Here is a 27747-nt window from a genome sequence, read left to right as displayed (position 1 = left end):
CGGAAATAAAATGTGGGGAAGGGGGATAAATGGAGGGAAATGGGGAGGAAGAGGAGAAAAACAGGGGAAAAGTAGGGGACAATGAAAAAAGGGGAAAGAAGATAAAGGGGTGGAAGAGGGGTAAAACGGGGGAAAAGAGGAAAAATAAGAAAAGAGGGTAAGGGGGTGGAAGGGGGGGAAAGCAGGGAAAAACGAGGAAAAACAAGGCAAAAGGGAAAAAGGGGATGATAGGAAGGAAAAAAGGAAAAACAGGGGAAAGAAGGAAAAGTATATGAAGAGAAGGGGGAACAGGGAAAAACAGGAGAAACGGGGGACAGAGAAAAAAACAGGGTGAAGTAGAGAGAAAAAAGGGCAAATGGGAAAAAAGGGGGGAAAGGAGGGAAATCCGGGGGGGAATCCGGGGGGAAACAGGGAGAGCGAGGGACGGGAGGGAAAGCGGGAACAGCGGGATCCGCGCTCGGTCCCGCAGCGCTCCCTCGCGGCAGTGTCCGCGCAGTCCCCGAGGGGGCGGGACGCGCTCCCAGAGCCCCCAGAACCCCCAGGCCCCACCATAGTCCCCAGTACCCCACAGCCTCCCCAGTAGCCCCACAGCTCCTCAGTATCCCCATAGCTCTCCCAGAGCCCCCAGTGCTCCCCCATCGCCACCCCGTGTCCCCTTAGCGCCCAGTACCCCCCACAAGCCCCCAGTGCCCCCATAGCTCTCCCGTAGACACCAGTATCCCACACAGCCCCCCCGTGCCCCAATAGTTCCCCATAGTCACCAGAGCACCCATAAGCCCCCAGTGGCCCCACAACTCCACCCAGTGCCCCCATAGCTCCCCCCAGAACCCCCACATCCCCCCAATATACCAATAGCCCCCCAGTGCCCCCTAGGCCCCCAGTACCTCCATAGCCCCCAATGCCCCCATAGCCCCCAGTACCCTCACAGCCCACCAGTTCACCCACAGCCCCTCACTGCCCCCCTGATCTCTCCCAGTGCTCCCAGTAGGCTCCCTGGGGTCCCCCACACAGCCGTTACAGCCCCTTCCAGTGCCCCCTATGGCCCCCCAATTCCTCTCCTTAGCCCTCACAGCCCCCTAGTCTGTGCCAGTGCCCCCTCATAACCCTCACAGCACCCACAGTGCCCTCACAGCCCCCTAATAGGCCTTAGAGCCCCCGCCCCGACTGCTCAGTGTTCCCCCATATCCCCCCCCAGTCCCCCCAGGATGCCCCACAGCCTTCCCAGCATCACCAGTGTAGGGAGCAGCTCCTGTCCTTGCACGGCTGGGGGGGCCGGGGGCACCCCAAGTGTCCTCGGAGGGGCTGACCCCTGAGTCGGAAGGGCTTTGGTGGCCACGAGTGACCCACGGGTGAGCCACGAGCCCCATCGTGATCCCCGGGAGCACCGGGACCGGTGCCACCCTGCCCCCGCCACGGCATCCCACCGGTACCGACCCTGAGCATGCCCAGAGTGACACAGGAAACACCGGGGACCGGTGCCTTCACCCTCGTACCGCAGCATCCGGCCGGTAGCGGCGCTGGACACCCTCGCGGTGACCCCGGGTGACCACAGGAAACACCGGAGATCTGTGCCACCCCCTCCGCGCTGCAGCATCCCGCCGGTACCGACCGTGAGCATCTCCGGGAATATCCCCGGGCGAGCCCCGATAGCTCCGGGGGCGGTGCTATCCACCCGTACCTCCTTCTGCCGGCACCGGTCCTGGGTACCGCCGGAGTGACCTTGGGAAACACCGGGGACCTGTGCCACCATCCCCCCGCCAAGCCATCCGGCCGGTATATGCCCTCAGCATCCCCGGGTGACCCCCCGGTGGCGGCGGGGGCCGGTGCCATCTTCCCTCCAGCGCAGCATCTCGCCGGTACCGGTCCCGGGGCAGCCCCAGGGTGACTCTAAGCGACCCCAAGCAGCAGCGGGGACCCACATCACCATCCCCCCCGCTGCGGCATCACGCCCATACCGGCCCTCAGCATCTCCGGGGTGACTCCTGGAAACAGCGGGGACCAGTGACACCATCCCCACGCTGCGGCATCCCGCCAGGACCGACCCTCAGCATCCCCCGGGGTGACCCCGCATAGCATCAGGGACAGGTACCACCACCCCTGTATCGCTGCCTCCCCCCGGTGTCGACGCTCAGGATCCCCAGGGTGCCCCCGGGTGACCCCGGAGGCGGCAGGGACCGGGGCCACCATCCCCAGTCTGCAGCATCCCGCGCTGGGCAGCCCCGGGGTGACTCCGAGAGACCCCACGCAGCAGCGGAGGCCGGTGCCACCAACTTCACCCTGCGTCTTCTTGCCCGAACCGGTCCTCAGCATCCTCGGGGTGACCCCGGGTGACCCCGGGTAACGGCAAGGACCGGTGCCACCATGCCCAGGCTGTCGCATCCCGCCGGGCCTGACTCTGGGCAGCCCCAGGGAGGCTCCGGGGATCACCGGGAACCGGATCTCCGCCGCCCCCCCGCCGCCCCCCCTCCCCCGGTCCCGGCCACCTCCCCTCGGGCGCATCCGCTCCCCCTCCCCGTTGCCATGGCGACCCCGCTCACCGCCCCCCTCGGGTTGCCATGGCGAGCGCGAGCGGCGGGCGCGCGGCGGGCGCGCGGCGGGGTGGGCGGGGCGCGCGGGGCGGGCGGGGCGGCGATTGGCCAGGCGGCCCCACGTGACGCGCGCAGGAATGCAAATGAGCGATGGCCTCGCGCCGCCGCCGCGCCGCCGCCTGAGGGAGGGAGGAGGGAGCGGGCCCGGCCCGGCCCCGCCGGGACCCCCGCGCCCCCCGCGCCCCCCGCTCCGGGACCCCCCGGCGCCCCCCGGGCCATGGCACAGCCCGCCCTCCGCCGCCGCCTCGCCCGGCCCGGCCCGCAGGTACCGCGCGTGCCGCCGCTACCGGGCCCCGGCGGCTTTGTCTGGGCCGGGGGGGGGCTGAGGGGAGGGGGGGGCCGCGCATGCGCACCCGCCGTGCCTCAGTTTCCCCACCCGGGGCCGTGGCCCCCGCCGCTCCCCGCCCCCCGTGGGGTCCCCACTTCCCACCCCCATCTGTATCTCCCCCCCTCCCCTTCCTCCTGCGCCCCTTCCTCTGGTTCTGCACTCCCTTATTATTATTGCCCACTGCCCACCATTATATTCCAGTGCCCCCATGTTATCTCTGACCCCCTATACTATATCTGATCCCCCTGTCTTCTATCCCACCCCTCGCCATCATATCCCACGCCCCATCTTCCACTCCCTTTTCTGATTTTGCACCGTTATTATGCCCACCCCCACCATCATGTTCCAGTCCCTACTATTTTATCTGACTCCCCCTTTATTATGTCTGACCCCCTTTTTTCTTTTCTATCCCACCCCCACTAGTGTTTTCCACCCTTCACCAGCATCTTCCACCCCCCTCTTATTTTGCATCCTCTTATCATTCCCTGTATCATATCCTGCTGCTCCCTATCCCGTACCCCTTTAATATTATTATTGCCCACCCCCAATCATATTCCAGTGCCTGCTGTTACCTCTGATCTCCTATATTGTATCTGACCCCCCTAGTGTTATATCTAACCTCCCTCACTTCTATCCAACCCCTTCATTAGTGTTTTCCCCTCTTTCCCATCATCTTCCACCCCCTCCTCTGCTTTTGCACCCTCTTATTATTATTCTCACCCCCATCATCATTTTCCAATCCCTAATCTTTTATCTGACCCCCTCTCTTCTATCCCACCTTCCTGCCATATCCCACCCTTCACCAGCATATTGCATCCCCCCTTATTCTGAGTCCTCATATTATTCCCCCCATATTCCTCCTTACTGCTGTTCACTCCCCCATCTTTCTCCTCTCTATCCCATAGTCCCCCTCCTGCAACCTGTCTGTATCCCCATTCCATCCCATCCCTCTATGATTTCCCTACCCCGCATCGTTCTGCACCCCCATTTTGGGCTCAGCTCAGGGAATTCCAGCTCCCCGGCTCTTCCTGTCCTGGCTGTGGGACCCCCCATGTTCCCCCACCCCAGTGGGTCCCAGCAGTACCCAAAATCTTCCCTTTTTATTATTTTGGGTGGGTGTAATGATTTGGGGGGGCTTGGAGCAGGTTTCTTCACCTCTGGGTCAAAAGCGAGGTATCCCCATCTGACACCCCAAATTCCCTGGTGGGCTTTGGTGGGGGGCTTGGAACCACAACAGGTGGGAGCTGCTGAGGGCTTCCTGAGCTGTGCCTATCCCTGGGGGATTGACTCCGGATGGGCCTGGTGTGATCCCTCTGTGTCAATCACCTCAGTGACCCCACGTCAACTTGATGCCACCAGAGGGGAAAGAACAGGTTCATGGCTGTTCAGTGGAAAAGGTGCTGCCTAAAACCTCTCCAGCTGATGGTGGACACGTGCCATGGATGCAGACCGAAGGGTGGGAAGTGTCACAGGCCACATGCAGGGATGGGGACATGTACTGCCACCCCCATGAACACATGGATGTCCCACCCTGTGCTTTGCAACAGTGGCACCTTAGGGGACAAAGCCTCATGGGCCATGCAAGGCCAGGACATCACTGCTGCCGTGTCCCTCCTTTGCTGGGCTGGGGTGGCCTGGTGGGGCTGTGCTGTGGCGTGGCCACCAAGGCCATCCTCAGTGGCCGCTGTCCATAGTCCGCAGTATCCCACACTGTTGTCCCTGGTCCTCCTGTGGTGGCACTGCAGGGGCTCAAACGGGTGACACAGGAGGAGTGCGGTGGCCATGGGTGGCTGTCAGTGATCATGGAGCCTCATGGCCACCACAGTGGCTGTGGTGACAGAGGTGCTGCCCACAAGCCCCCCTCTCTGGCCCCCAGAGCACCATCCCCATCCTCTTCCTGTCCTTCTGTCATGCTGTCCATCCCTCTCCTGCCGTCCATTCATCCCTCTTCTTCCTTCCATCTGCCTTTCCCCTCATCTGTTTCCTCTGTCCATTCTTCCTTGCATCCCTGCATCCCTCTCCTATGTCCATCCAGCCTTTCTTCCATCCCTTCCTGCCTTTTGTGTCTTTTCATCTGTCCATACTTCCTCCCTCCTGTCTGGTCTGTTCTTCCCTCCATCCTTTGGTCCCTCACTTCCCTGCTTCTTCTCAGCCTTTCCTTCTATCCTTGGGTCCTTTCCTCATTCTGTCCATCTTTCCATCCACCCATCATTCCTTCCTTCCATTCTTAGAGCCGTCATTCCTTCTGTCTGTCATTTCTTCTGTCTATCCTCTTGTCCATCCTTCCTTCCATCCTTGATCCCTCCTTCCTTCTGTCTTTCCTGTCTTTCTTGTCTCTTCTTCCTTACTTATTTCTATCTGTCCTTGTGTCCATCCTTCTTTCCCTCCCTCTTCCCATCCATTTTTCTTTCCTGCCCATCCACCCTTCCGTTCGTCCCTCCCTTTCCATCCATCCTTCTGTCCATCCCTTTCCTTCTCCTGTTTGTCATTCTCTCTGTCCTTCCATCCTTCATCCCTTTCCTACTTCCACCTGTCCTTATGTCTGTCCTTTCCTAATTCCAGGTCTCCCTTGGTTTCTCTCTTTATTTCCATCTCTTTCCTACTTCCGTCTGTTCTGTTCGTCTGTTCTTTGTCCCTTTCCTATTTCCTTCCTCCTCTTCCCTTGTTTCCTTCTCTCCATTTGTCTATCCATTTCCTACTTCCCTCCTTCCCTCTTTTCCTTTTGTCTGTCCATCCCATCATCCCTCTCTTCCTCCAGTCCATCCTTCTATCCATCACTACCTTCTCACCTCCATCTCTTTGCCTTCCAGCCTTCCCTCTGTCCATCCTTCCTCCTGTCCCTCCCTTCCCTCTGCTCTCTCCATCCTCCTGTCCATGCTCCCTTTCCCCATTTCCCCTGGGGCGCTGACCCACACTTTGGTGGATGAGGATGAACCACAGGGTCTCCTATCGTTCTTCTCCACCCCACCCTCCTCCTCCTCTGTGACTCCAGCCCCCCATTCTTCATCTGGACACAAGGTGCCAGGGGTACCCCCTCACTCTGTTCCTCCCCCCCAGCTCTAGTCTGACCCACGCTCTCCATCCCGCCCCGGCTCCACCATGGAGAATGAGCAGCTCCCAGCCCCGGCTCCCGCCAGCAGCGCCGGTGGCACAGCCCCGACGCCCGCCAGCACCGCGGCCACGCGCCCACCTGGGCCCCAGATCTCCGTCTACAGCGGCATCCCCGACCGCCAGACCGTGCAGGTACGGAGCTGGGGGGCACTGCAGGGTTGGGGGTTGCCAGGGGGGTCGTGGCGCAGCCCAGGGCCACATTTTCCCCCCCAAAGGTGATCCAGCAGGCGCTGCACCGGCAGCCCAACACAGCGGCACAGTACCTGCAGCAGATGTACGCGGCACAGCAGCAGCACCTCATGCTGCAGACGGCCGCGCTCCAGCAGCAGCACCTCACCAGCGCCCAGCTCCAGAGCCTGGCCGCCGTCCAGCAGGTATGGGCACCCCGCGGGCACCGGGGCTTGCTCAGGCCTGGCGTGCCCCTCACCTTCGGCTTTTCCCCAAGGCGAGCCTGGCAGCGAACCGGCAAAGTGGCTCCTCAGGGGGCAATGGCACCCAGCCAGCCACGGCACAGCAGCCCACGGTGAGTCCCTCAGCTGCTCGGCACCCCCCTTGCCCGTGCCCACCTGTGCCAGCACCCCACCCTTCTCCCGATGCCCTATTCCAGATCAACCTGGCGACGTCACCAGCAGCGGCGCAGCTGCTGAACCGGGCGCAGAGCGTGGGGCCCGGGGCGTCGGGCATCGCTCAGCAGGCTGTGCTGCTGGGCAACACCGCCTCACCTGCCCTCACCGCCAGCCAGGCCCAGATGTACCTGCGGGCACAGATGGTAAGGGTGGGGCTGGGACATGGCATGCCTCAGCATCCTGATTGGATGCCCATCATCCTGCTGGGGGTGTCCAGGACTCATGGAAGGCCCATCATTCTGCTGTGGGGTGCCCATGGTCCTAGTGTAGGGTGTATAGGATCCTCTAGGGTCCCTGACCCTTGAGGGTGCCCATTGCTCTGCTGTGGAATGCCAAGACGCATGACATGCCTGAGACTCATAGGGTGCCCTCAGCCCTGCACCAGTGTGCCCAGGATCCATGGGGTAGCCATCATCCCACTGTGGGGTCCCCAGGACCCATAAGGTGCCCACTGTCTCACTGTGGGTGCCCAAGACCCATAGGGTGTCCATCATCCTGCTATGGGGTGCCTGGGACCCATGGAACATCCCCTGTCTTCTTGTGGGGTGCTTGGGACCCACAGGGTGCTCATCATCCAGCTTCAGGGTGTCTAGGACCTATGGAGTACCCATGGCCCCACTGTGGGGAGCCTGGGATTTACTGTAGGGTGCCTGTGATCCCACAACAGAGTGACCAGGACCCAGGGGGTGCCTGTCATCCAGCCATGGGATGTCTGGGACTCTTAGGGTGCCCATTGTCTCACTGTGGGGTGCCCATGACTTTTAGGGTGCCCATCATCCTGTTGTGAGGTGACCAAGACCCACAGGGTGCCTGTGGCCCTGCTATGACCCTGTAGGGGTGCTCACTGCTCTGCGTAGTGTGCCCGGGACCCATGGGGAATCCATAGGGTGCCCAGAGCCTATGGGGTGCTCCTCACCCTCCTGGGGGGTCCGAGGACCCCACGGGTGCCTGTCACAGGGTGCCTGTGAGAGTGAGGTGTGTAGACTTCATGAAGTGCCTTCACCCTGGTGGAGGAACCCAGTCCCCATATAGGGTGTCCCCCATCCCACTGGGGTTGCCCAGACCCCACAGGGCACCCAGAGCCCCACTGCGTGCCCAAGCAGGTGCTCTTTGCCCTGTAGGATGCCCTCCACCCCACTGGGCATGCCTGTTCCTACCCTACATAGATCGAGGGATGCCCATGTGCCACCCTGTAGGGACACACAGGGGGGACACTCAGGATGTGCCCCCCCTGACATGGTGAGCTGTGCACCCACTCTCCCTGTCCCCAGCTCATCTTCACGCCCACGGGCCCCGTCAGCGCTGTCCGGCCCGAGAGCCCCGCGCCAGCCCCTCCACCGGCCCCACCACCCGCTCCGCCACCCACCACCCCTCAGGTGAGTTTCCCCACCCCTGCCAGCTCCCCAAAACCTGTCCTGCCACCCCTGACCCACTGCTGTTGCAGGTGCACAGTCTGGCCCTGCGCCCCGCCGGCCCCCACCTCCCTGCCCTGGCCATGAAGCCCCCCGGGGGTGCCCCTCCCCGGGCTGGCCCCCCCCGGGGGCCCCCGCCCGACCCCCCCGCCGAGCACCTCAAAAAGACCGAGGGGCACGAGAGCCGTGCCCATGGCCTGGCCCGCGCCACCGCCCCCGCTGCTGCCCACCCGCTCGTCACCCCAGGTAAGGGGCTGCTGTGGGGTGGGGGACACCCCTGGGTACTGGGGGAGTCACAGGCTGGTCACTCTGAAACCTGGTGATGGCCCACACTGGTGTGTCCTGAATCCTTGTCACCTGTCTGGGAGGGTCTCAGCACGCATGGGATCCCAGGGTCCTATGGGGTGCAGGGGGCTGGGGCTGTGAGGGTATGAGCCAGGGGACTCCATGGAGTGCTGGAGCCTGGGGTGCTGCACTGGTGTGGCCCCCAAAACTGGGGACCCCCACTCTGGGACAGCCTTAGCGCAGCCCCCCACATCAGCAGCAGGAGCTGGCAAAGCTGGCTGTCCAAGGGCACCAGAGGGAGCAGATCAGAGTGAGCAGCAGCCTCCTGGAGGGAGATCCTGGGGGTGGCTCCATTGGGGCTGAGGTGCTGGTGGTGAGGGGGGATCCCTGTCCCCATCGCTGTCCCCGCAGCCTATGCTCCGCTGCAGCCCCCCCAGTTCCTGCAGCAGCCGCCGAAGCCGATGCAGCCGCAGCCACCGCCTCAGCAGCAGCAGCAGCAGCAGCAGCAGCAGCAGTTCGTCATCCAGCAGCAGCAGCAGCAGCAGCAGCAGCTGGGCCCCCGTGGGCAGCTCACCTCGGGCCCCCCCGCCGCCCCCCAGCTCCAGCCCCTGCCCCCCGTCAGCCCTGGCCCGGCCCCCCAGCCCAAAACAGGGGTACCCCAGGGAGTGGGGGGCGAGGGCGGCCCCCCCAACGGGCACCCTGGCTGCCATGCTGCCCCCCGCAAGTTCCAGCACGCCTCGGCTGTCATCCTGCAGCTGCAGCCCGCCGGCCCCACGGTGAGGGGCCCTCAGACCTCCCCCCAAACCCTCATGGTGAGGGGCCCCCAAACATCCCCCAAAGCCTTCCTAAGCCTCCCACCAAACTCCCCCCAAACCCTCTCGGTGAGAGGCCCCCAAATTCTTCCCAACTCTCACGGTGACAAACCCCCAAACTTCCCCCAAATCTTCATGGTGAGTGGCCCCCAGACTCTCACGGTGAGGGGCCCCCAAGCCCCTTGGTGGGGGGAGCTCAGGGGAGGGGAGGAGGAATGGGGGCACTGGAGTGGGAATGGGGGATGTTGGGGAGTCAGATGTGTGCACACGCGCGTGGGTGTGCAAGTGCACAATCACTGCACGCGTGTGTGCTTGTGCGTTCCTGCCCTGTGCATGGGGACCGAGTCACGTCAGTCTGCAGGTGTGCAGGTGTGCACACTCAGGCCACACTGCACGTGTGTACCTGCTCCATGCACGTGTGTGTGTATCTGCTCTGTGCACACCCGTGTGCACAGGTTTGCCCCATCCATGCACACTTCTGTGTCTCTGTGTATCTGGTCCTGTGACATGCGGCAGATCCGTGTGTGTCTGATCCATGCACGTGTGTACACATGCACCGGATCCGCACACGTGTGTGTTCACAGCTTTGCCAGATGCATGCACATGCATGTATGCACATGTGCACGTGTGTCTGCTCCGTGCATGTGTGTGCATCCTCACTCCAGGTCCATGCATGTGCATGTACATGTGTGTGTCAGATCCATGTGTGTGCCTGGTCCATGCACACGAGCGCAGACGTGTTTGCCTGACCCATGTGTGCACACATGTGTTTGATCCCCGTGTGTCTGCTCTGTGCATGTGTGTGACGCTCACACCAGACCCACACACGTGTGTGTTTGTGGGAGTGTGTACAGGCTCCGTGCACGTCTGTGCAAATGTGCGTGCCAGATCAGGTGTGTCTGGACACGTGTGCCTGACTGCGACATGCATGTGTGCATGTGCATACCCGCTCCAGGCACACCCGTGTGTGTGACCCATGCACGAGTGTGCATGCTCCACCCACGCAGGCGCATGCCCCTGTGCCACCTGCACACGCACCTGCCCTGACCCCCTTCCGTGCGTGTGCACACCTGACCCCCGCCCGTGCGTGTGCACACCTGACCCTGCCCCACGCGTGTCCCTGCCACCACAGCCCCCCCTCGGGGTCCCCGAGGGTGCCCGCCGGGACCCGCTGCCCATGCAGAGGAGCGCCGAGAGCCCGCCTGCCGCCCCGCCGCAGCCCCCCGCCCTCTCGCCGCCCGCCGCCCCCCCGGGCCCCGACACCCCTGAGGGCGAGCGGCCCCCCACGCACGGTAAGCCCCCGCCCCACTCCCACAGGCACCCACTCATGGGGTTATGCAGCCCCATCCCCGTAAGCCGCAGCAGGGAGACGTCGAGGCCGGGCTGTGCGCGGGGGGTGGTCCCTCATCCCACGCGTGTCCGCGGTGCCACCCACGGCTGGCACGGGGGATGCGGGCTGGGTGCAGCGCCCGCCGCTGCCGGTGGGGGGCCCCGGGCGCTTCAGCCTCACGCACGGAGGGCGCCCGCGGGGCGGGGGCGTGGCCACGCCCCTTTCGGTAGCCGCTGGCCTGGCGCACGAGCTGGGGAGGCGGGGTCCGCCCCGCGCGGCCACGCCCACACGGGGAAGGGTCCGCCCTCGAGGGGTGCGGGAGGCGGGACCTTGTGGGGAAGGCGCGTCCGCGCCCCGAGGCTCCGCCCGCCCGTGGCCCGGGTGCGCGCGGCAGCAGCGGCCGCCAATGGGCGCGCGGGGGCGTGTCCGGGCCAGGCCCCGCCCCCGCCGCCGCCTTTGTCCCCGCTCGGCCCTGGCCCCGCTCCCGGCGCCGCTCCCGCCGCATCCCCGGCCCGGCCCCCCCGCCATGGACCCCCCGACCCGCTGAGCGCCCGGTGAGTGAGCGCCGACCGCGGGGGCCCGGCCGGGCCCGGGGCGGTGGCGGCGGCGGCTCTGACCTCACTTCCGCATCCGCCCCCGGCCCCGGTCCGGCCCCGCGGCCCGGGCGAGGGAGGGGCGGGGGCAGCGGGAGCCGCCGCCGGACAAAGGTGATGGGGCTGCCGGGGCCTGCGCGGCCTGAGGGCCCCGTCGGGCCGGGGCGGCCTCGAGGGGAGAGCAGCCGGGGCGGGCTGGGCTGGGGCTATCGGGCCTCACTGGGCTGTGCTGTGGTTTTACTAGAGTGTACTGGGGTTTATTGGGATCTTACGGGCGTAGATCGAGCTCTGTTGCGGCTTTATTGGGATGTACTGGGGCCTTACTGGGGTAGTTCTGGCCTTTCTTGGGTCGTACTGGGCTTTGCTGGGGGAGATAGCGGCTTTCCGGGCTTGATCGAGCCTTGTTAGGGCCTTACTGGGGGCGGTCGGGGCTTTCCGGGGTAGATCGAGCCCTGTTGGGGCCGTACTGGGGCAGACGCGGCCTTACTGATGCCGTACAGAGACGCACTGAGGCTCTACTGGTCCTTCCTGGGGTCTCTTGGGAGTGTCTGGACCCCTCCGGTTTTTTGGGGGGCCCCTTTAACTCCTTTCCCGGCCCCTCAGGGGCCGCCCGGGGCTCTCTGGGCGGCACTGGTGGCACTGGGAGCGGCAGCAGCTGCTCCCCGTTCCAGCTGTATGGAAATCGCGGTCCCGCGTCAGCGCGGCGTCAGCGCCCGCCCCTCACCCGCGCGTGTCCCCGCTGTCCCCAGAGCCCCCCGAGCGCCTCCATGCGCAGCCCCGCATTCCCGGGATGACCTCGGGCTCCGGCAGCGCTGCCGCCACCGTCGCCGGCGCCGCCCCCCACAATGGTGAGAACAAACCGCCCCAGGCCATCGTGAAACCCCAGATCCTCACGCACGTCATCGAGGGCTTCGTCATCCAGGAGGGCGCCGAGCCCTTCCCGGTAACGTATCCCGCTCTCCAGAGCCGGGGGTGGGCGCGGTGAGAGGGGGCTCGTGGATTTGGGGCGTTGGGAGTGGGGTGCACAGACGGGCTTGAACCCCCAAATCCTCCCCTGCTTCGTTATCCGGGAAAGGGCTGATCTGTTCCCGGTAACATATCCCGCAATCTGTAGTTTTATCCCATGATCTGGGGGCTTGGGAAAAGGGCTTCTGGATTCGGGGGTCCGGAGGGGTAGCCCTTAATCCTAACCCACGCCATCGAGCAGTTTGTCATCCAGGAAGGGCAGAATCATTCCTGGTAAGGTATCCCCCTGTCCCTACTCCGATCTTGGGGTTTGGGGTTTTCGGAAAGATCTTTTGGATTTGGGAATCTGGAGGAGTAACCCCAAATCTTCCCCCATGTGAGTGAGCACAGGTGCTGGTGGTGAGGGGGGATCCCTGTCAGAAAGGGATCCCTGCCCTAGAAAGGGGCAGAACTGTACTCAGTAATGTATTCCTCTATCCCTACCCATATTCCTGGGTTGGGGTGTTGAGAACGTGCTTCAGGATTTTGGGGGATTGTATGTGGGGCGCCCAGACCCTCATGAACCCCTAAATCCTCCCCCATGTTACTGAGCATTTTGTCATTCAGGAAGGGGCTGAGCTGTTCCTGGTGACGTATCCCCCCCCTTTCCCTGTCTGCACTCCTGGGCTTGGGGAGCTGGGAAGGGGCATCCAGATTTGAGGGGGTTGGGAGAAGTAACTTCAAATCCTCCCCCCACATCATTGAGGGCTCCATCATCCAGGAAGGGGCTGAGACAGTCCAGGTAACATTTCCCTTCATCCATACACTTATTCCTGGATTTGGGGGGTTGAGAATGGTGCAGCCACCATTCTGAGCCCCAAATCCTCCCCCATGTCCTTGAGCACTTCATTATCCAGGAAGGGGCAGAACCATTCCCAGTAATGTATCCTTCTATCCCTACCCATATTCGTGGGTTTGGGATGTTGAGAGGGGACTTCCGGATTTGGGGGAGTTGGGAATGGGGCCACCATGAACCCCAAATGGACACCCGTGTTATTGAGCACTTTGTCATAAAGGAAGGGGCTGAGCCCTTCCCAGTAACGTATCCCAACGTCCATACCCTTGTTCCTGGGTTTGGGAGGTTGGGAATGGGGCACCCACCATCATGAACCTCCAAATCCTCACCCATATAATCAAGGACATCATCCAGGAAGGGGCAGAACCATTCCCAGTAGTCTCTCTCTGCATCCTTATTCCTGAATTTGAGGGTTTGGGAATGGGGTACCCTGACAGTTGTTAGACCCCGAATCCTCATCCATGTTACTGAACATTTCCATCATCTGGGAAGACACAGAACTGTTCCCAGCAGCGTATTTGTTGTCCTTCCTGGAGATGAGGGATTGGGAAGGGGGCATCAGGATTTGGGGGGTTGGGAGTGGGTCACTCAGTTATGAACCCCCAAACCCTTGCCCTTGTTATTGATCACTTCAGCGTCTGGGGAGGGGCAGATACATTCCTGGTAACATATTTTCCTCTCCCCATCCTTGCTCCTGGATTGGGGGGTCAGGAGTTGGTCACTCAAAGAATTGTTAGACCCCAAATCCTCACTCAGATTTTCACCCAGGAAGGTGCAGAGCTGTACCTGGTGACACATTCCCCTCTCCTTACCCTCATCCCTGACGTGGGTGGTTGGGGTGGTCCATGCCAGCCGCGTGCCGCAGGCAGGGCTCCATGTGGCGCAGGGCGCGGGTGCAGCCAGGTGTGTTGTGCAGGTGGGCCGCTCCTCGCTGCTGGTGGGGGCCCTGCACAAGCAGTATGCGCAGGAGCTGCTGCCGGACAAGCTCCCGCCGCAGGACAACACCACCACCACCGACTCAGACATGGAGGAGCCATACCTGCAAGGTAGCGCCCGGGCCCCCAGCCCGCCCAGCCCCTGGGAGCCCCTCGGGATTTCTCCCAGAGCCCCCTGGCTGAGCTGGCTGGTTTCTCTCTCTGGGTGTCCCTCCACGCCCCCCAGAATCCAAAGAGGAGGGCAACCCCCCCAAGTTGAAGTGTGAGCTCTGCGGCCGCGTTGACTTCGCCTACAAGTTCAAGCGCTCCAAGCGCTTCTGCTCCATGGCCTGTGCCAAGAGGTAACCCCAAAATCCACCCAACAAAGGTAACCCTAAAGCCCACCCATCCCCTCCTTGGTGGGGTACAGGTAACCCCAAAACCCACTCAACAGAGTAGAGGTAACCCGAAAATGCACCCAGTCCCCTCCTCAGCAGGATAGAGGTAGCCCCAAAATCAACCCAGCAGGGTAGAGGCAACCCCAAAACCCACCTGACAGAGCAGATGTAACCCCAAAACTCATCTGGACCTTCTTCAGTGGAGTAGAGGTACCCCAAAATCTACTTGACAGAGTAGAGGTAACCCCAAAAATTCACGGGGGGAGGGGGTGGGAGTAATCCCAAAATCCACTCAAGAGGAGTAGAGGTAATCCCAGAAATGCACCTGTCAGGGTAAAGGTCAGCGTGGTTGGGGTAACCCCAAAAAATCCACCCAGCGGTGGAGAGGTAGCCCCAAAATCTACCTGCTAGGGTGGGGGTAACCCCAAAATCCACCCTCCCCCTCTTCTCCAGTGGAGTAGATGTATCCCCAAAATCCCCCCCAGAGGGGTGGGGACCCCTCTGTGACCCGTGGCTCCATGGCAGGTACAATGTGGGCTGCACAAAGAGGGTGGGGTTGTTCCACCCCGATCGCAGCAAACTCCAGAAACCGGGGGGGCCCCCCCACGGGCGGCGCCGCAGCTGCAAAGGGACCCTGCCCCCCCTGAGCAAGGACAGCAAGAAACAGGTGAGGGGGGGACAGGAGCTTGTCCCCAGCTGGGTGGGCCTTGGGGCTGGAATTTGTTCCAAATTTCGGGAATATGGGGTGGGCACCAAGCCTGGGGTTTGTCCCTGAATTTTGGGGACATGGAGTGGGTGGTGAGGCTGGAGTTTGTCCACAGTTAGGGGGACAAGGGGTGGGTGCTGAGCCTGGGGTTTGTCCCTGAATTCTGGGGACAAGAGGTGGGCACTGAGGCTGGGGTTTGTCCCTGAATTTTGGGGACATGGGGCAGGTGCTGAGGCCAGCGCTGCCCCCGCAGCCCCCGGGGTCTGTCCCAGCGGGGTCGGTGACGGCGTCGTTGCAGCTCAACCACAGCCAGGAGGATTCCAGCCGCTGCTCCGACAACTCCAGCTATGAAGAGCCGCTGTCGCCCATCTCCGCCAGCTCCTCCACGTCCCGGCGCCGGCAGGGAGAGCGGGACCTGGAGCTGCGGGACATGGAGCTGCCGGACGTGCATGGCCGTGACCTGCCCGGCCTTGGCCACCGCTTCCTGCCCAGTGAGCCCAGCAAGTGGAACGTGGAGGACGTTTACGAGTTCATCCGCTCGCTGCCGGGTGAGGAATGTCCTGGGGTGGACAGGGAGGTATCTACCAATGGATACCCAGAAATGCGGCTTTGGGGAGATTTATGTCCCTCAGGACACGTTCAGGGAGGGATTTACTCAAGGATAACCCCAGAAATGTGTTTTTGGGGCGAGATTTATTCACAGAGAATCCCCAAAATATAATTTTGAATAGGATTTACACGCAGATAACGCCATAAATATATTTTTGGGGGATGATTTACTCACAGATAACCCCATATATATTTGGGGAGGGGGATAGATTGTACTCATAAATCCATGAATATTTTGGGGGGGGGGGGGGGGGATTTATGTACAGAGAAGCCCCTAACTGTATTTTTGGGGGCTCTGAGAGGGTTTGCTGATGCTACCCCTCCCCACAGGCTGCCAGGAGATTGCAGAGGAGTTCCGGGCTCAGGAGATTGACGGGCAGGCGCTGCTGCTGCTCAAGGAGGATCATCTTATGAGCACCATGAACATCAAGCTGGGCCCCGCGCTCAAGATCTACGCCCGCATCAACATGCTCAAGGACTCCTGAGGGGGGGGCCGCGGGACCCCCCACCCCCCCCCACGGGACCCCTGACCCTCCCGGGACCCTCACAAGACTCCCGGCCCCGGGGAGGGGGCAAGGGGGGGGAGACACTTGTGAGCACACCCCGCCCCCCCCACCCCCCCGGGGGGTGTAAATAGCCCGTAGCTCTAGAGCCCCCCCCAATTCGGGTGGTCACCCCCCCTTCTCCAGCAGGGAGGGGGGTCCCCACGTGTCCCCCCATGTCCCCCCCAGTCAGCAGGGCCAAGCAGGACGGTTGCCTTAATGTGTGCTCCCTCCCCCAGCTGGGATTGGGGCCCCAGGGGGGCTCAGACTCCCCCACAAAGGGGGTCAGGGAGAGGTGGGGGGCGCAGAGGAGGCGTCACCCCCCGTTCACACACACCCCCACACACTGGGCTGTTTTGGGGGCACCTTAGCAGAGGATGGTGGCGGAGGGCCCCCCCCAGGCAGGTAAGGCCCCCCCCCCCCTTGGCCAGCACGGTCTTTTTAAGAAAAAAAAAGAAAATTTGAAAAAAACACATGGCCCCACCCCCCTTTTTCCTGTTTTTTGTTTTTGTTTTTAATAAACACTGAAAAAAAAACCTGAAACCCTCCCAGTTTTCTTTGCTTCCCACCCTCAAATTTCTTCTGGTGTAAACTGAGGCAGCAACTCAGGGATGTCCCCAAGTGCTACCGTGGGTGGTGGGACCTCCTGTGGGCACTGGGGAGAGGGTTGGTGTTGTGTTCCCTGCTGCCCCCCAAGCGGGAGGGTGGCGTGATGTCCCCCTCCCAGGGGCCAGTGGTGACAGTGGGACCCTCCACATCTCCAGGTGACCCCCAAGTCCCAGTGCTTAGGGGGACACAGGGTTCCAAAGTAGGGGAGGGGGACAAGAGGGGACATGGTGGCATGTCCCTGGAGATGCCAGGCCTGGTGAGGGGTCCCTGGAGGTGGCATCTGTACTGAGGTGTCCCCAGAGCTGGTGGCTGTGGTTGTGACATGGCCATGGTGCAGTGTCCCCAAGCACTGATGGCTGTAGTGGTGTCCCAAAAGCTGATAACCACAATGCTGAGGTGTCCCCAGAGCTGGTGGCCACAGTGGTGACAGATCCTTGGAGCTGGTGGCCGTGGAGATGGTACCCACTGTGCCATGTCCCTGAGGCTGGTGGCTACAGTGTGGTGACCCCAGAGCAGTGGCCATGATGAGGTGTCCCTGGAGGTGGTGACAGGTTCCTGGAGGGCCCCCAGGGTGGTGGCCACAGCGGGTTGGTGGCCATACTGAGGTCTCACCAGAGTTCATGGCCATGAAGTGTACCAGGCCACAGTGAGATGTCCCCAGCAGTGGTGGCCACAATGGGCCGTCCCCAGAGCTGGTGTCCCCCCACCAGGACCAGGAGTCACTACCTTCACCCTGCAACACCGGTGACCAGGCACTGCCACCCCCTCCCTGGGGAAATTCTAGGGACAACCCCCCTGGTGGGGATGGCCCATGGCTTCACCCTCCCCTCCTGCAGCCCCACAGGGACCAGGCCTGTGTCCCCAGACGTCCCCACAGCGAAGTCACCTCCCCCCATCTTTCCCCTCCCCCCCCAAACACAACCCCCCAGTTTCATTCATTCCCATTTTGGTTTTTTTTGTTCTCTTTTATTCTCTTTTTTTGGAAAGGGGCTGGGCTGGGGGGGTTTCACTCCTTTTCCACACTGAGGCCATGGCCCCCCCGGCTTCTCCAGGAACCACAATGCAGGACGGGGGGGTGGCGACAACAGGGAGGGAGGCAACTTTTTGTCCATTTTCTCCTCTTTTCTTTTTTTTTTTTCCTTTTTTTCCCCTTTTTTAATAAGGTACCAACTAGTCCTAGGGAGGCCTGGCCTGGCTGGGCAGCGAGGAAAATAAAAAAACCCCAAAATTTGGGGGAAGGGGGAGAAAAAAGGAGGGGCTAAGTGTATAAGAGGCGTATTTACACAGTATTAACATGCTGACAAAAAAGGTTACAATATTGATATCGTACAACATCGAGGGGGGAAATAATGGGGCGGTAAAAAATAAGGGGATGGGGGGGTAAAAATAATAGAGGGGGGTAAAAAATAACAGGGGGGATTAAAAATTAATAAAAGGTAAATAAAACACCCTGAAAAAAAAAAACAAAAAACCCCAAAGAAACGCTGAGTTAAGGCTTAAAAAGTGTATAAAAAATAACACAGTTAATATCCAAAATGAACCAAAAAGTACAGAATATAGATGAGATTGGGGGGAGTGCCCCCCCCGGCTCTATACAGGGGGTATGTACACGCAGGCACAAGGCAAAGCAGGGGGACCCCCGAACCCCCCGAAACTGGGGCTGCGGAATGGGGGGTCTGGCCCCAGGGGGACGCAGCTCTGCCCGCGGCTTCGCCCCTGAAAGCGACCCCAAAAGAACACAAAAAAACCCCAAAATATTTAAAAATCAACCCCAAATGGAGGCGCTTGGGCCCAGAGTCTGTGGGGGGGGGGGGGGTGGTGGGATTTCCTCCCTCCCCCAGCTGCGTTTTGCTCCATCCACGGTTCGTTTTTGGGGTGAATTTCTGGTTTTTAGCAGCACCAAGTTCTAGGCCAATAAATATATATATATATATATATTTGTATCCAAAAATGGGGGAGGTGGGGCCTGGTGGGGGGGGACACCCCCACCCCTACTGCCCCCCCCCCCCAAAGAAACCAAACCGCAGAGATTCAAAGTGCTCTGAAACCGTCTTTGGATGTCACCAAACCTGCGGGAGCCAGGCAGGAGCACGGCCCGGGCGTGGCCCGCGGCGCTGGGGGTAACCTCCTCCTCCTCCTCCTCCTCGTGCTGGGGGGGTCCTGTCCCCCTCCCCGCTTAGATGAGGGAGATCCGTACGGGAATGCCGGGCGACTCCGTCCGCTGTGGCGAGTGCTGGCTGACCAGGTGCTCCACCACCGTGTGTTTGGACATGTGCTTCATCAGATAGGTCTCCTGTGGGGGGATACAGGGGTGAGCGGGGACCTGGGGCAGCTGGAGCAGGTTTGGGGGCATCCCCAGTGCTCACCGAGGTGTAGGCACGGCCACACATGCTGCAGCAATAGGCCTTGGCGTGCTTGATGGCGTGTGCAGACAGGTGGATCTGCAGCGAGGCCGAGTCCGTGTACGCCCGGTAGCAGTTGGGGCACTTGTAGGGCTTGTCCTTGTTGTGCTGGCGCTGGTGGGACTGGGGGGACACAGGGAGTCAGGGGGGGACTATGGTGACCCTGTGCCCCCTGCCCTGGGATCCCCCACACTGACCTGGAGGTTGGAGAGCTGGGTGAAGGCCTTCTCGCAGCCGGGGTGCGGGCACTTGTAGGGTCTGTCGCCCGTGTGGATTCTGGGGACACACACGTGGGTCATTGTCACCTCCCTTCCACCAGCAGGGACAGTGCTGGTCCCACCCACGGGGTCACATCGGAGTGGAGGGTCACAATAGACACAGCGACATCAGTGCCCCAGGAGGTGACAGGGGAGAAGGGGGAGACATGGGGCTGAGAGATGGGGGTTGGGAGAGGATGGAAGTGCTGGAGACTGTGAAGGTGGTTGGGATGATGAGCGTGGAGGAGATGGACTGGCCTGCACGGACAGATGACCACGGTGGGGTCACTGAAGATGGCAGGTGCATGGGGGCATGGTGGGGATGAAGAAAGCGGTGGGAACAAGCACAGTGGGGAGGGCTGAGCATGGTGGAGGCAATGAAGGTGATGGAGATGGTAAATGTGGTCAGAAAGAAGCTGGTGGAGACAATGGAGGTAGTGGAGACTACGAAGGTGGGGGACAATGAAGGCTGTGGGTGGTGGAGATGATGAGCGTGGTGGAGCCCATGGACGTGCTGAAAATGATGAGCGTGGAGGGGATGGACGGTGTGGCGGGGATGATAAAGGCAATGGGGACATCCAGTGTGGGGGGAATGGATGAGCATCGTGGGAGTGATGAGTGTGGTGGAGCCTGTGAAGGTGCTGGAGATGATGGGGGATGATGATGAAGGGGACGAAGACGGCAGCAGGACCAACAAGCAGAGCAGGGCCATAAAGGATGTCAGGAGAGATGGTGGGTGTGGGGTGCCCGCCTGCCCCCCTCCCTGGCCAGCGGGAACAAGCGTCCCCAGCCCCTCGGCGGGGCCCTCACCGGGTGTGCTGCTGGAGGTGGGACAGCTGGCGGAAGGACTTCTCGCAGTAGGAGCAGTGGTAGGGTTTGACGCCCAGGTGGATGCGCAGGTGCTGGGCCAGGTAGGAGGCGTTGGCGAAGGACTTGGAGCAGTGGGGGCACTTGTGGGGCTTGGCCTCTGTGTGTGACTTGGAGTGGATCTGCATCTCCGACTTGGTGAAGAACGTCAAGGGGCAGACCTTACACCTGGAGGGTGTGGGGGAGAACCCCGCAGGGACCGGGCTGGGGTGGGGGGGCTCCCCGCCATCGCCCCGGCCCCCACAGCGGGCGGGGGTGTGCCTACCTGTATGTCTTCCCCTCTTTGGCCGTCTCTCCCGAGGCCAGGATGGGGTAGGGCACCACCAGCACCGGCGGCCCCGAAGGATTTTCCGCCTTGATCTTTTTGCGGCCCCGCTCAGCCTTGGGCGCTCCCAGCAAGCCATGGCCCTGGATTGTCTTGATGGAGTCGAGGAGGGGGGGGCTGGTGATTCCTGAGATTAGGGTGGGTGAGGAGGCGATGAGGCGGCTCTGGCTGGTGGAGGTGGGGGTCGAGGGCGTGGTGGTCCCCGTTCCCGGGCTGGACTCCGAGGTGCTGACGGCTGGTGCGCGGGACGCCAGCCCCAACCCTAGCGGGCAGCATGACAGAGTGTTAGTTCTGAGGGGACCCACATCCCCCTCTGCCCCCAGACTGGTGGGACCAGCAGCGCTACCTGTGGCAGGACCTGTCACGGTACCTGTGACGGTGCTGGTGGCTGGCCGAGCATGCAGGGCCACGTCGGGCTGGGGCACGGCCTGGGGGTGCAGCCCCGGCACCTGCTGCAGCTTTGGCAGGGACATGATGGACTGGCTGCTCTCGGCGGGTGACGGGGGCACCAGGAGGGGCTGCTGGGAGGCCACCGAGGTGGGGGGCAGGTGCGGGGGGCGGATCTTCTCCGCCATCAACTGCTCCTTGATTTTGTTGATCAGGACCAGGTTGTCCAGCTGAGGGGGGAGAAGGCAGAGAGGTGGGTGAGGGCAGAGGAACCAGGACCCTCGGGACCCCCAGCCTCCCCCTTGGTGTTCTCCACGTCCATTCATCCTCCCTCCTCCCAAAATCCCAGTGCAGGGGTCCTACCTGGCTGGGCATGGTGGGGGGGGGCGGCCAGAAGTAGGGGTTGTTGAAGCGAGGCTCCGCCATCCTGGGGAGAGAGGGGGGTGGTTATGGAGCATCACTGGCTGCCACACGGCCCCCCCTGCCCTTCCACCTCAAACCCCCAAAACCAACCATCATTCCCCCAAAAAGCAAGACCCAGACTCTGAGCAAAGGCAGGGAGCAGGTGGGGGGGGGGGGGCAGGGCTGGGGAATCCCCCAAGCATCTTCCCAGATGAAAACTCCTGTAGGATTAGGGGGACACCAAGCACCTGCCTGCCTCCAAGACCACAAAACACTGGTGAGTGTGCTAGGACACAACTTGGAAAAGGAGGAAGCTGAAATTTGGGGAAAACCCCCAAATCTCCCAAGCTCTGGAAGTATTTCTCCCATCCAGGAGGGATTAGAGGTGGATGGGACGCTGCCATGGGAGAGGGCAAGCACAGCAGCAAATCGAACCCAACCCCAATCCCAGCTGAATCCCCCCCAAAATACACCTCCAAAGCCAAGTGAAGCGCCTGTGACACCCAGGAGCGGCTCAGCAGGGTTCAGGAATCAGCAGGGCTGGGAGATTTATGGAGACGCTTAAAGGCATTGGGGAAATTAATTCTAAATCCATCTTTGGGTAATGGGAAACAGCTGGAATGGGGCAGCAAGAAGATGATCCCAGCAGAACGGCCCAGCATGACCAGGCATCACCATCCTGGCAAATCCCACTATGGGGGCATGAGGGTAAGCATCTATGGAACCCCGATAGGATGTATGGGAGGGGGCCCCCAGGAGTTCTGGCTCCAAAATAAACCAGGCCATGGCCAGGATTCCAGGAGAAACTAGAGCGATGCCTCCAGCAAAGTGCATCCCCAAAAACTTTGGGGGTGGCAGGATTTGGGGGCGATGAGCCTTCCTCCTCTTCCTCCTCCTCACGCTCGCTGCCCCAGGTTTCAAACACACCCTGAGCTCCCCAGTGGCAGGTGGGCAGCACGCAGAGAAAGGGGATCCTGGTCCCACCAGAATGTAGCATCCCAACAGCTACCCCAGCCTGAAGAAGCTGTGGGATGGACCGTCCCCATTCTGGGGAGGAAGGAACCACCTGCCCCTTGCGCTACAGAGCAGCCTGGCACAGGACGAGGTGTGTTCCAGGGTATCGAGGAATGGGAGCAATTTCCCATGGCAGACCTCAATGCCACAGCCTGTCCAGGACACCACCCAGACATCGGCTTCGGGAATTCCCCTTCCCAGTCTTGAACCACTCCACGTCACCTCCCGGCTGCTCAAGCACCGAATTTTAGGGTTTTGAAGTGAGAGCAGGGCCGGATCCCAATGGCATGGGCAGAGGCAAAGTCCCTCTGCGTGCCACAGAACAGGAATTCACTGGGGATGTTAAATGCACCTTCCCATGCACGGACGCAGCCACTGCCAGCTATTCTGTGTAATTATATATGTACCCACAGGCCGCCCACGGCGTGCATTTACCCACTGGCTACGTGTGTGTGTGTGTATATATATACACACACATATATAAGATCCCTTGGGCTGATGGGCACGGGATGAGGGACGCCGGTGCCAACATGAGGGGCTGGACACTGGGAACCAGGGACAAAAGCAGAGCTGGCAGCAGGGAGCCCCCGGTGATGGAGGCAGGCAGGGAGCAGGAGCTCAGGCAGGAGGGCTCTGAGTCCCCTCGGCATGATCAAGCACCCCGGCTGCGATCCCCCACCCTGGAGCAGCCGTGGGAAAACAGGAAACCGGAGCTATGATTAGAAAAGGGTTTTTTGGAGCTGCTCCCCCATCTCAGCAGGTGCCCCGTGACCTCTGTCCTTCCCATCCATCCATCTGTCCATCCCTCTCCCTGTCCCGATAGCACACCGGGCTCCAATGGAGCCAGCAGCGGCACCCAGACGGATCAAAACCACCAGCGTGGCCCCCGAACCATCACCGGAACGCAGCACCAACCCCTACACCAGTCCCAGGATCCTTCCTGCAAAGCTGGAGGGGGCTGGAAAGGCACAAAGGGTATTTTGGGGAGAAAAGCATAAATATCACGTGTTTCCCCACCCCCACCCGAGGAGGGCTTACTAAAGAAATGAGAAATTATTTGTAAAACCACCACACTCAGAGCTGGATGAACAAGAGGGAAGAAATGGTCGGCGTTGCCAAAATAATTCTAAAAATCCCTGTTCCTGTCCCGATTTAATGTTACAAATTGTGCGGTGTTTCGTCGGGAGCGGCGTCCCCTTCTCTGGGGCTGGGGAACGGAGTGGGAGAGGGAAGAAAGCAGATGGAAAAAAAAAAAATATATATATATATAAAAACTCCCTTTTTCTCTATTCTCAACTAACTATGAAAAATGGAAGCTGACATGCAGCAAAGGTGGAAAAAAAAGAAAATCCATTAAAATGGAAATTATGAAGGGTAGGGAATGCTGCGACGCATCTCCCCCTGGCTCTGCAGGGCACAGGGGGTTGGTAGGGCTCTCTGTGCCCCCCCAGTTTTTGTCTGGGCACGGAAAACTCCCCTTGGGTAACATCTCCAGTGGCGTGGGGTCCTGCGGTCCAAACCACGGCAGGAAGAGCCCCTGACATCCTCTGCAGGCACCAGATTTGGGTGCCGAGGGGTGCCGAAGGTTATCCCCAGGGACAAGGTGGGTGCCCAAGCATGGTGGAGACCCAAGCAGCCCAGCCAGAGGAGAGGGATGTGGGAAGAGCAAGCAGGAAGATGCACAGAGCCCCAAAACCATGGGCTGAACCCCAAATTCCCCAGAACAGCGCAGTACCCGGCATCACTGCTCAACCAGGCCACAGGGGGAAGCAGCAGCACCCTAAAAAGAGACCAAAAGCCTCCTCGCCTCCACACCCACAGGGAGGAAAGAGCAGGAGAAGCCAGCAAGCCAGGGCTGGGGGTGGCGAGGGGAGAGCGGGGGCGGCGGCAGCGAGGGGGCGGCGGTGCCGGGGCCAAGGGGTCGGCGGTGGTTGGTACTCACAGGGTGGCCTCTGGAGCCAGGTGGGCGCAGCTGCCTGGGGAGACGTGTCGCTGAGGCTCCAGATTGATGGGAGGTAGATGATGGCACGGGTGGGCACGAGCTCACTAGAGCCTTCCAACTTCCTACCCAACTGCCGCTAAGTCAAGCTACAGTTCTCTAGGGAACGCCTCTACCTTGGCAGCCCTCTCTGTCTCGCCTTCGCTGAAATAAAAAGAAACAAGAGATTTCTTTTCACGGCACCGCCGAGAGAAAAGGGGCAGCTCCCAGGGACCGGTGAGCGACCACCGACCTGGTACAGCCGGAAAGTGGGGGGTCTGGGAGGCGAGGGGAGGGATTTGGGGTAACCAGAGCAGCACTTGGTGGCTAAACACGTCCTCGACCAAGCGAGACACTGAGTTTGGCGTCCCCAAGTATCCCAGCAAGAGCATCAGGGCAGAGCTCCCACCCCCCGTGCCCAGCGGCGAGCGCAGGAAAGCCGGCGGCGGCCAGAGACGGCGCGGTGGGCGAGAACCAAGCACAGGGATGGATGTCCCCTGCGCCTTCCCCCACCCAAATCCCAGCACGTCCTTCCCGACACAGGCCAGACCAGGGATGGTGACGCTGGCCTGGGCATGTCCCTGGGCCAGGGAACCCAGCTCTGCCTTGCACCATGCCTCAGTTTCCCCCCCCCAAGACACAAGGCCATGGCCCCCGTCCCCTCTTAAGAACAGGCTTCCCTGGGGTTCACCTGGAGCAGGAGGAGTTTTGGAGGGATAGCAAGTGCCCATCCACAAAACCTGCGTCCCAAAGCCACCAGGGTGGGAATTGGCATCTAGCACCATCCTGGGGGAATGCACATCCCTCCCTGCCCAGACTGTCCTCATCCGGGCAGAATTCACCCCAAGGCAGAGGGGCAGAAGGCAGGCACGGCTGGGAAACAGGAACGCCGGGCGAGCCCCCTGTGGCTCGGGGAGGGGGTGGCCCGCACGCCACAAGAATTCACCCAAGATGGAACCAATTAAACCCCCGGCTTCCGCCCCCCGAAGGGCCCTGGGCTGGGGCTTCTCCTTCTGCATTTCCAGCAAAATCAACCCAAAATGAGCCCCCAGCCTGGACGGAGGGTCCCTGTGCAGGAAAAGGGGTGCGCGGGGCAGGGTGAGGAGCCAAGCACCAGCGGCAAGTGGGAGGGGACGCAAAGCCACGCTGGAGATCCCCGCGGGGTCCCCAGCTCAGGGGTGAAGGGGGGACCAGGGTGGCAATGCTCCCAAAAGATGGGGGCCAAGGCAGCGTGACCCCAAATCCACAGTTCGGGTCCTGTGACCCAGAAGAGGAGACACAGGGACAGCCCACAGGGAGACCCAGAGCCCACAGGGTGACGCACCAGACACAGGGCACACGTGCCCCACAAAACATGCCACTCCCCAGCCTGGGGGGGTCCTGCTCCCCCAGACCCCAAACACACCCATCCCCCAAGAGAGACCAGCCAGGCACCCTGCAAGGCAAAGGCAGCACCGCAAACCAGCCTGGGGGCAAATGCCCACCCCCAGCAGCACGGGGGGGGTCACCCATGGGTGACAGCACGCAGGGAAACCGAGGCACGGGCAGGGGATCGCCCTGAGGAGGGAGCGAGCGCACCAGATCCAACATGCACTTGTCATGACATCGCGCCTAATGACCGAAAATCCACATTTTTAAGGGAACAAGCAGAAGGTGGGGGGGTTGAGGGTGAACATTATTATTTTATGCATATTAAGGCACATTTCTTAAAAGGGAAATATCAAGGGGTCACACATACACTGGGAGCGGGGTCCCCTCCCTGCAGAGGGGGCAGGTAGGGAGTCCCTCACACCCCCCAAATACCCCAAAAAAACACCATGCCCCCGCTTACATATAAATATCTATATCGGTACATAATACCTGGATTCTGGTGTGCATACATACATTATTTTTATCAGCACACACACAATTACATGCATGCACATCGTTAAGCTAGATGCTATTTTAAGATGTAAATGTATAAAAGCAGGGATTTTTTTTTTCCCGGTGATCCCCTCGATCCAGCCATCATGCCCACCTCTGCGAGTACTGGCGTTGCTTCCCCTTATCCGCGTCCATCTCCAGCTCTAGCTGAGACCGGGTGCTGCACGTGGGGCGTTTTTCTACGGGGGGACAAGGAGGAGGACAACTTCACACACCCCGAACCCCCCGCCAGCCCCCGGCGCGCGAGATCCCACAGCGGAGGAACAAAAGCGAAGCGGCTCCGACCTACCCGACCCGTGGGAACGTGGGGTTTTGCCTGAAAATAGAGAGAAAACAACAACAAAAAAAAAAAAAAAAAAGGAAAAAAAAATAAAAAAAAAAAAGTGGGTTTTTCTTATAGCCCCATTCACCCCCAAGCTGTTGGGAAAGCTGAGGGATGGGGAGCTGGCTGGAAAATTGGGGGTGAAATCCATCCCCTCGCCCTGGACCCTCCGCCTCTCGGCAAATCGCACGCCGTGAGGGACTTAAAAAACTTTTTTACCTCTCTGCTAAAATATCACTTTATAATCTCAAAGGCCTCAGGCTCAAAGCCGCTTTCACCCGCTCCATCCTCCCTGCATTAAAAAACCCAGCTGCTATCCGATGGACCGCAGGCTTGGGGGGAAAAAATAACCCAACAAGGAGCATCCTCCAACCTTGAAGGAAGAAAAAGAAATCAAAATCATCAAAATTCATCATTCCTGGGTTCAAATCCATCGCTGTGGCCACACCGGCTCTAAGCTCCCCCCCCAGGCCCCCCGACGTGGCTGGGAGATTATGGATGTATAAATAGTATATGGCTAAATATATGTTGGAGAGGGACAGACAGACCTCTGGGACACGGCCACGGAAATTTGGGTCCCTCGCTAAAGCTGCCGCATTCCTGCCAAAAACGCCATGAAAAAAATATCTCCCCCCTCCATTAGACCTTCCAGCCAGCGAGACCACTTTTCTAGACAAAACCAGTTAATGCAGAAAACAGCGAGGAAAAGGAGGAAAAGAGGAAGGAGAAAAGGAATTAAAATGGTGAAAATTATAATAAGGGTGATTATGATGATGGTAATGATAATATTCAGCCCCTGTGCTGCTTCTGCCACCCCCTGTAAGCAAAAAAAGTCAGAAAAAAGCCATGAATGCACAAAAAAAAGGACCCCCCCCCCCAAAACATGCAACATCCACAAAAATAGGTACATTCGGCTGCAATTAACTTTTCCATTAGACCATCCAGAGGGAGAGAAAAAGGGAAAATCCTGGTAAATGGGTATTTTCCTCGATGTTCCCCCCCCCCTTTCCCCCCTTTTTTCTCCCTCTTTTCCTTCTTCTTCCTGCTTGGAGGGGGGGGTGATGGAATAATGATGATAATAATGAAAAAAAGAGGTGGAAAAAGGCGAAGTTGGTTAAGTGAAGTTGAAATCCTCAACCTGGGAGGGGATTTGCGGGGGGGGGGGAGGTTTGCCAGACAAAAAGGCCGGGGGATGGGGATGGAAGG

General features: G+C 60.5%; 2 protein-coding genes across 4 annotated transcripts; one reads left to right on the top strand and one right to left on the bottom strand.

Moving 5' to 3' along the window:
- Nucleotides 1–2687: 2687 nt before the first annotated feature.
- Nucleotides 2688–16581, top strand: PHC2 (polyhomeotic homolog 2). Its single transcript, XM_082295609.1, has 15 exons — nt 2688–2853; nt 5974–6159; nt 6243–6401; nt 6473–6550; nt 6635–6796; nt 7925–8029; nt 8098–8311; nt 8762–9126; nt 10295–10454; nt 11835–12028; nt 13803–13932; nt 14048–14162; nt 14724–14865; nt 15158–15452; nt 15844–16581. The coding sequence occupies exons 2-15, from the start codon at nt 6016–6018 to the stop codon at nt 15996–15998; spliced, it is 2418 nt and encodes an 805-aa protein (XP_082151735.1). The 5' UTR covers nt 2688–2853; nt 5974–6015; the 3' UTR covers nt 15999–16581.
- Nucleotides 16582–17723: 1142 nt separating this feature from the next.
- ZNF362 (zinc finger protein 362) lies at nt 17724–26905 on the bottom strand. Of its 3 annotated transcripts, XM_082295860.1 has the most exons (9): nt 26509–26905; nt 26314–26398; nt 21266–21329; nt 20886–21132; nt 20456–20777; nt 20134–20358; nt 19264–19342; nt 19031–19189; nt 17724–18957 (listed from the first exon to the last, which is right to left on the bottom strand). In XM_082295860.1, exons 1-9 carry the CDS (start codon nt 26690–26692, stop codon nt 18841–18843), a joined length of 1482 nt encoding a protein of 493 aa, XP_082151986.1. In that variant the 5' UTR covers nt 26693–26905; the 3' UTR covers nt 17724–18840. The 3 variants fall into 3 exon arrangements, with proteins under 3 accessions (XP_082151986.1, XP_082151984.1, XP_082151985.1); XM_082295858.1 differs by lacking the exons at nt 26314–26398; nt 26509–26905 and adding an exon at nt 24261–24394; XM_082295859.1 differs by lacking the exons at nt 26314–26398; nt 26509–26905 and adding an exon at nt 24261–24394 and having other exon boundaries at nt 18819–18957; nt 20134–20324.
- Between the last annotated feature and the right edge of the window lie 842 nt (nt 26906–27747).

The sequence above is a fragment of the Coloeus monedula genome (assembly GCF_965178545.1).
Source record: "Coloeus monedula genome assembly, chromosome: 22".
In the NCBI taxonomy this organism is placed as follows: domain Eukaryota; kingdom Metazoa; phylum Chordata; class Aves; order Passeriformes; family Corvidae; genus Coloeus; species Coloeus monedula.
Note: the sequence above shows the minus strand (reverse complement) of the source record. Positions and strands in the feature narration are given on the sequence as shown.

Excerpts from the sequence above, each read along its gene's own strand:
- ZNF362 (XM_082295860.1), bottom strand. The coding sequence starts at position 26,692 with ATGGATTTCACCCCCAATTTTCCAGCCAGCTCCCCATCCCTCAGCTTT. Across the intron at positions 20,778-20,885 it reads AGCCACCAGCACCGTCACAG|GGTTGGGGCTGGCGTCCCGC; the intron begins GTACCGTGACAG and ends GCTGCCCGCTAG. Across the intron at positions 19,190-19,263 it reads CCCAGCTCTCCAACCTCCAG|TCCCACCAGCGCCAGCACAA; the intron begins GTCAGTGTGGGG and ends GTGTCCCCCCAG.
- PHC2 (XM_082295609.1), top strand. The coding sequence starts at position 6,016 with ATGGAGAATGAGCAGCTCCCAGCCCCGGCTCCCGCCAGCAGCGCCGGT. Across the intron at positions 10,455-11,834 it reads CGAGCGGCCCCCCACGCACG|AGCCCCCCGAGCGCCTCCAT; the intron begins GTAAGCCCCCGC and ends CGCTGTCCCCAG. Across the intron at positions 14,866-15,157 it reads GCAAGGACAGCAAGAAACAG|CCCCCGGGGTCTGTCCCAGC; the intron begins GTGAGGGGGGGA and ends CTGCCCCCGCAG.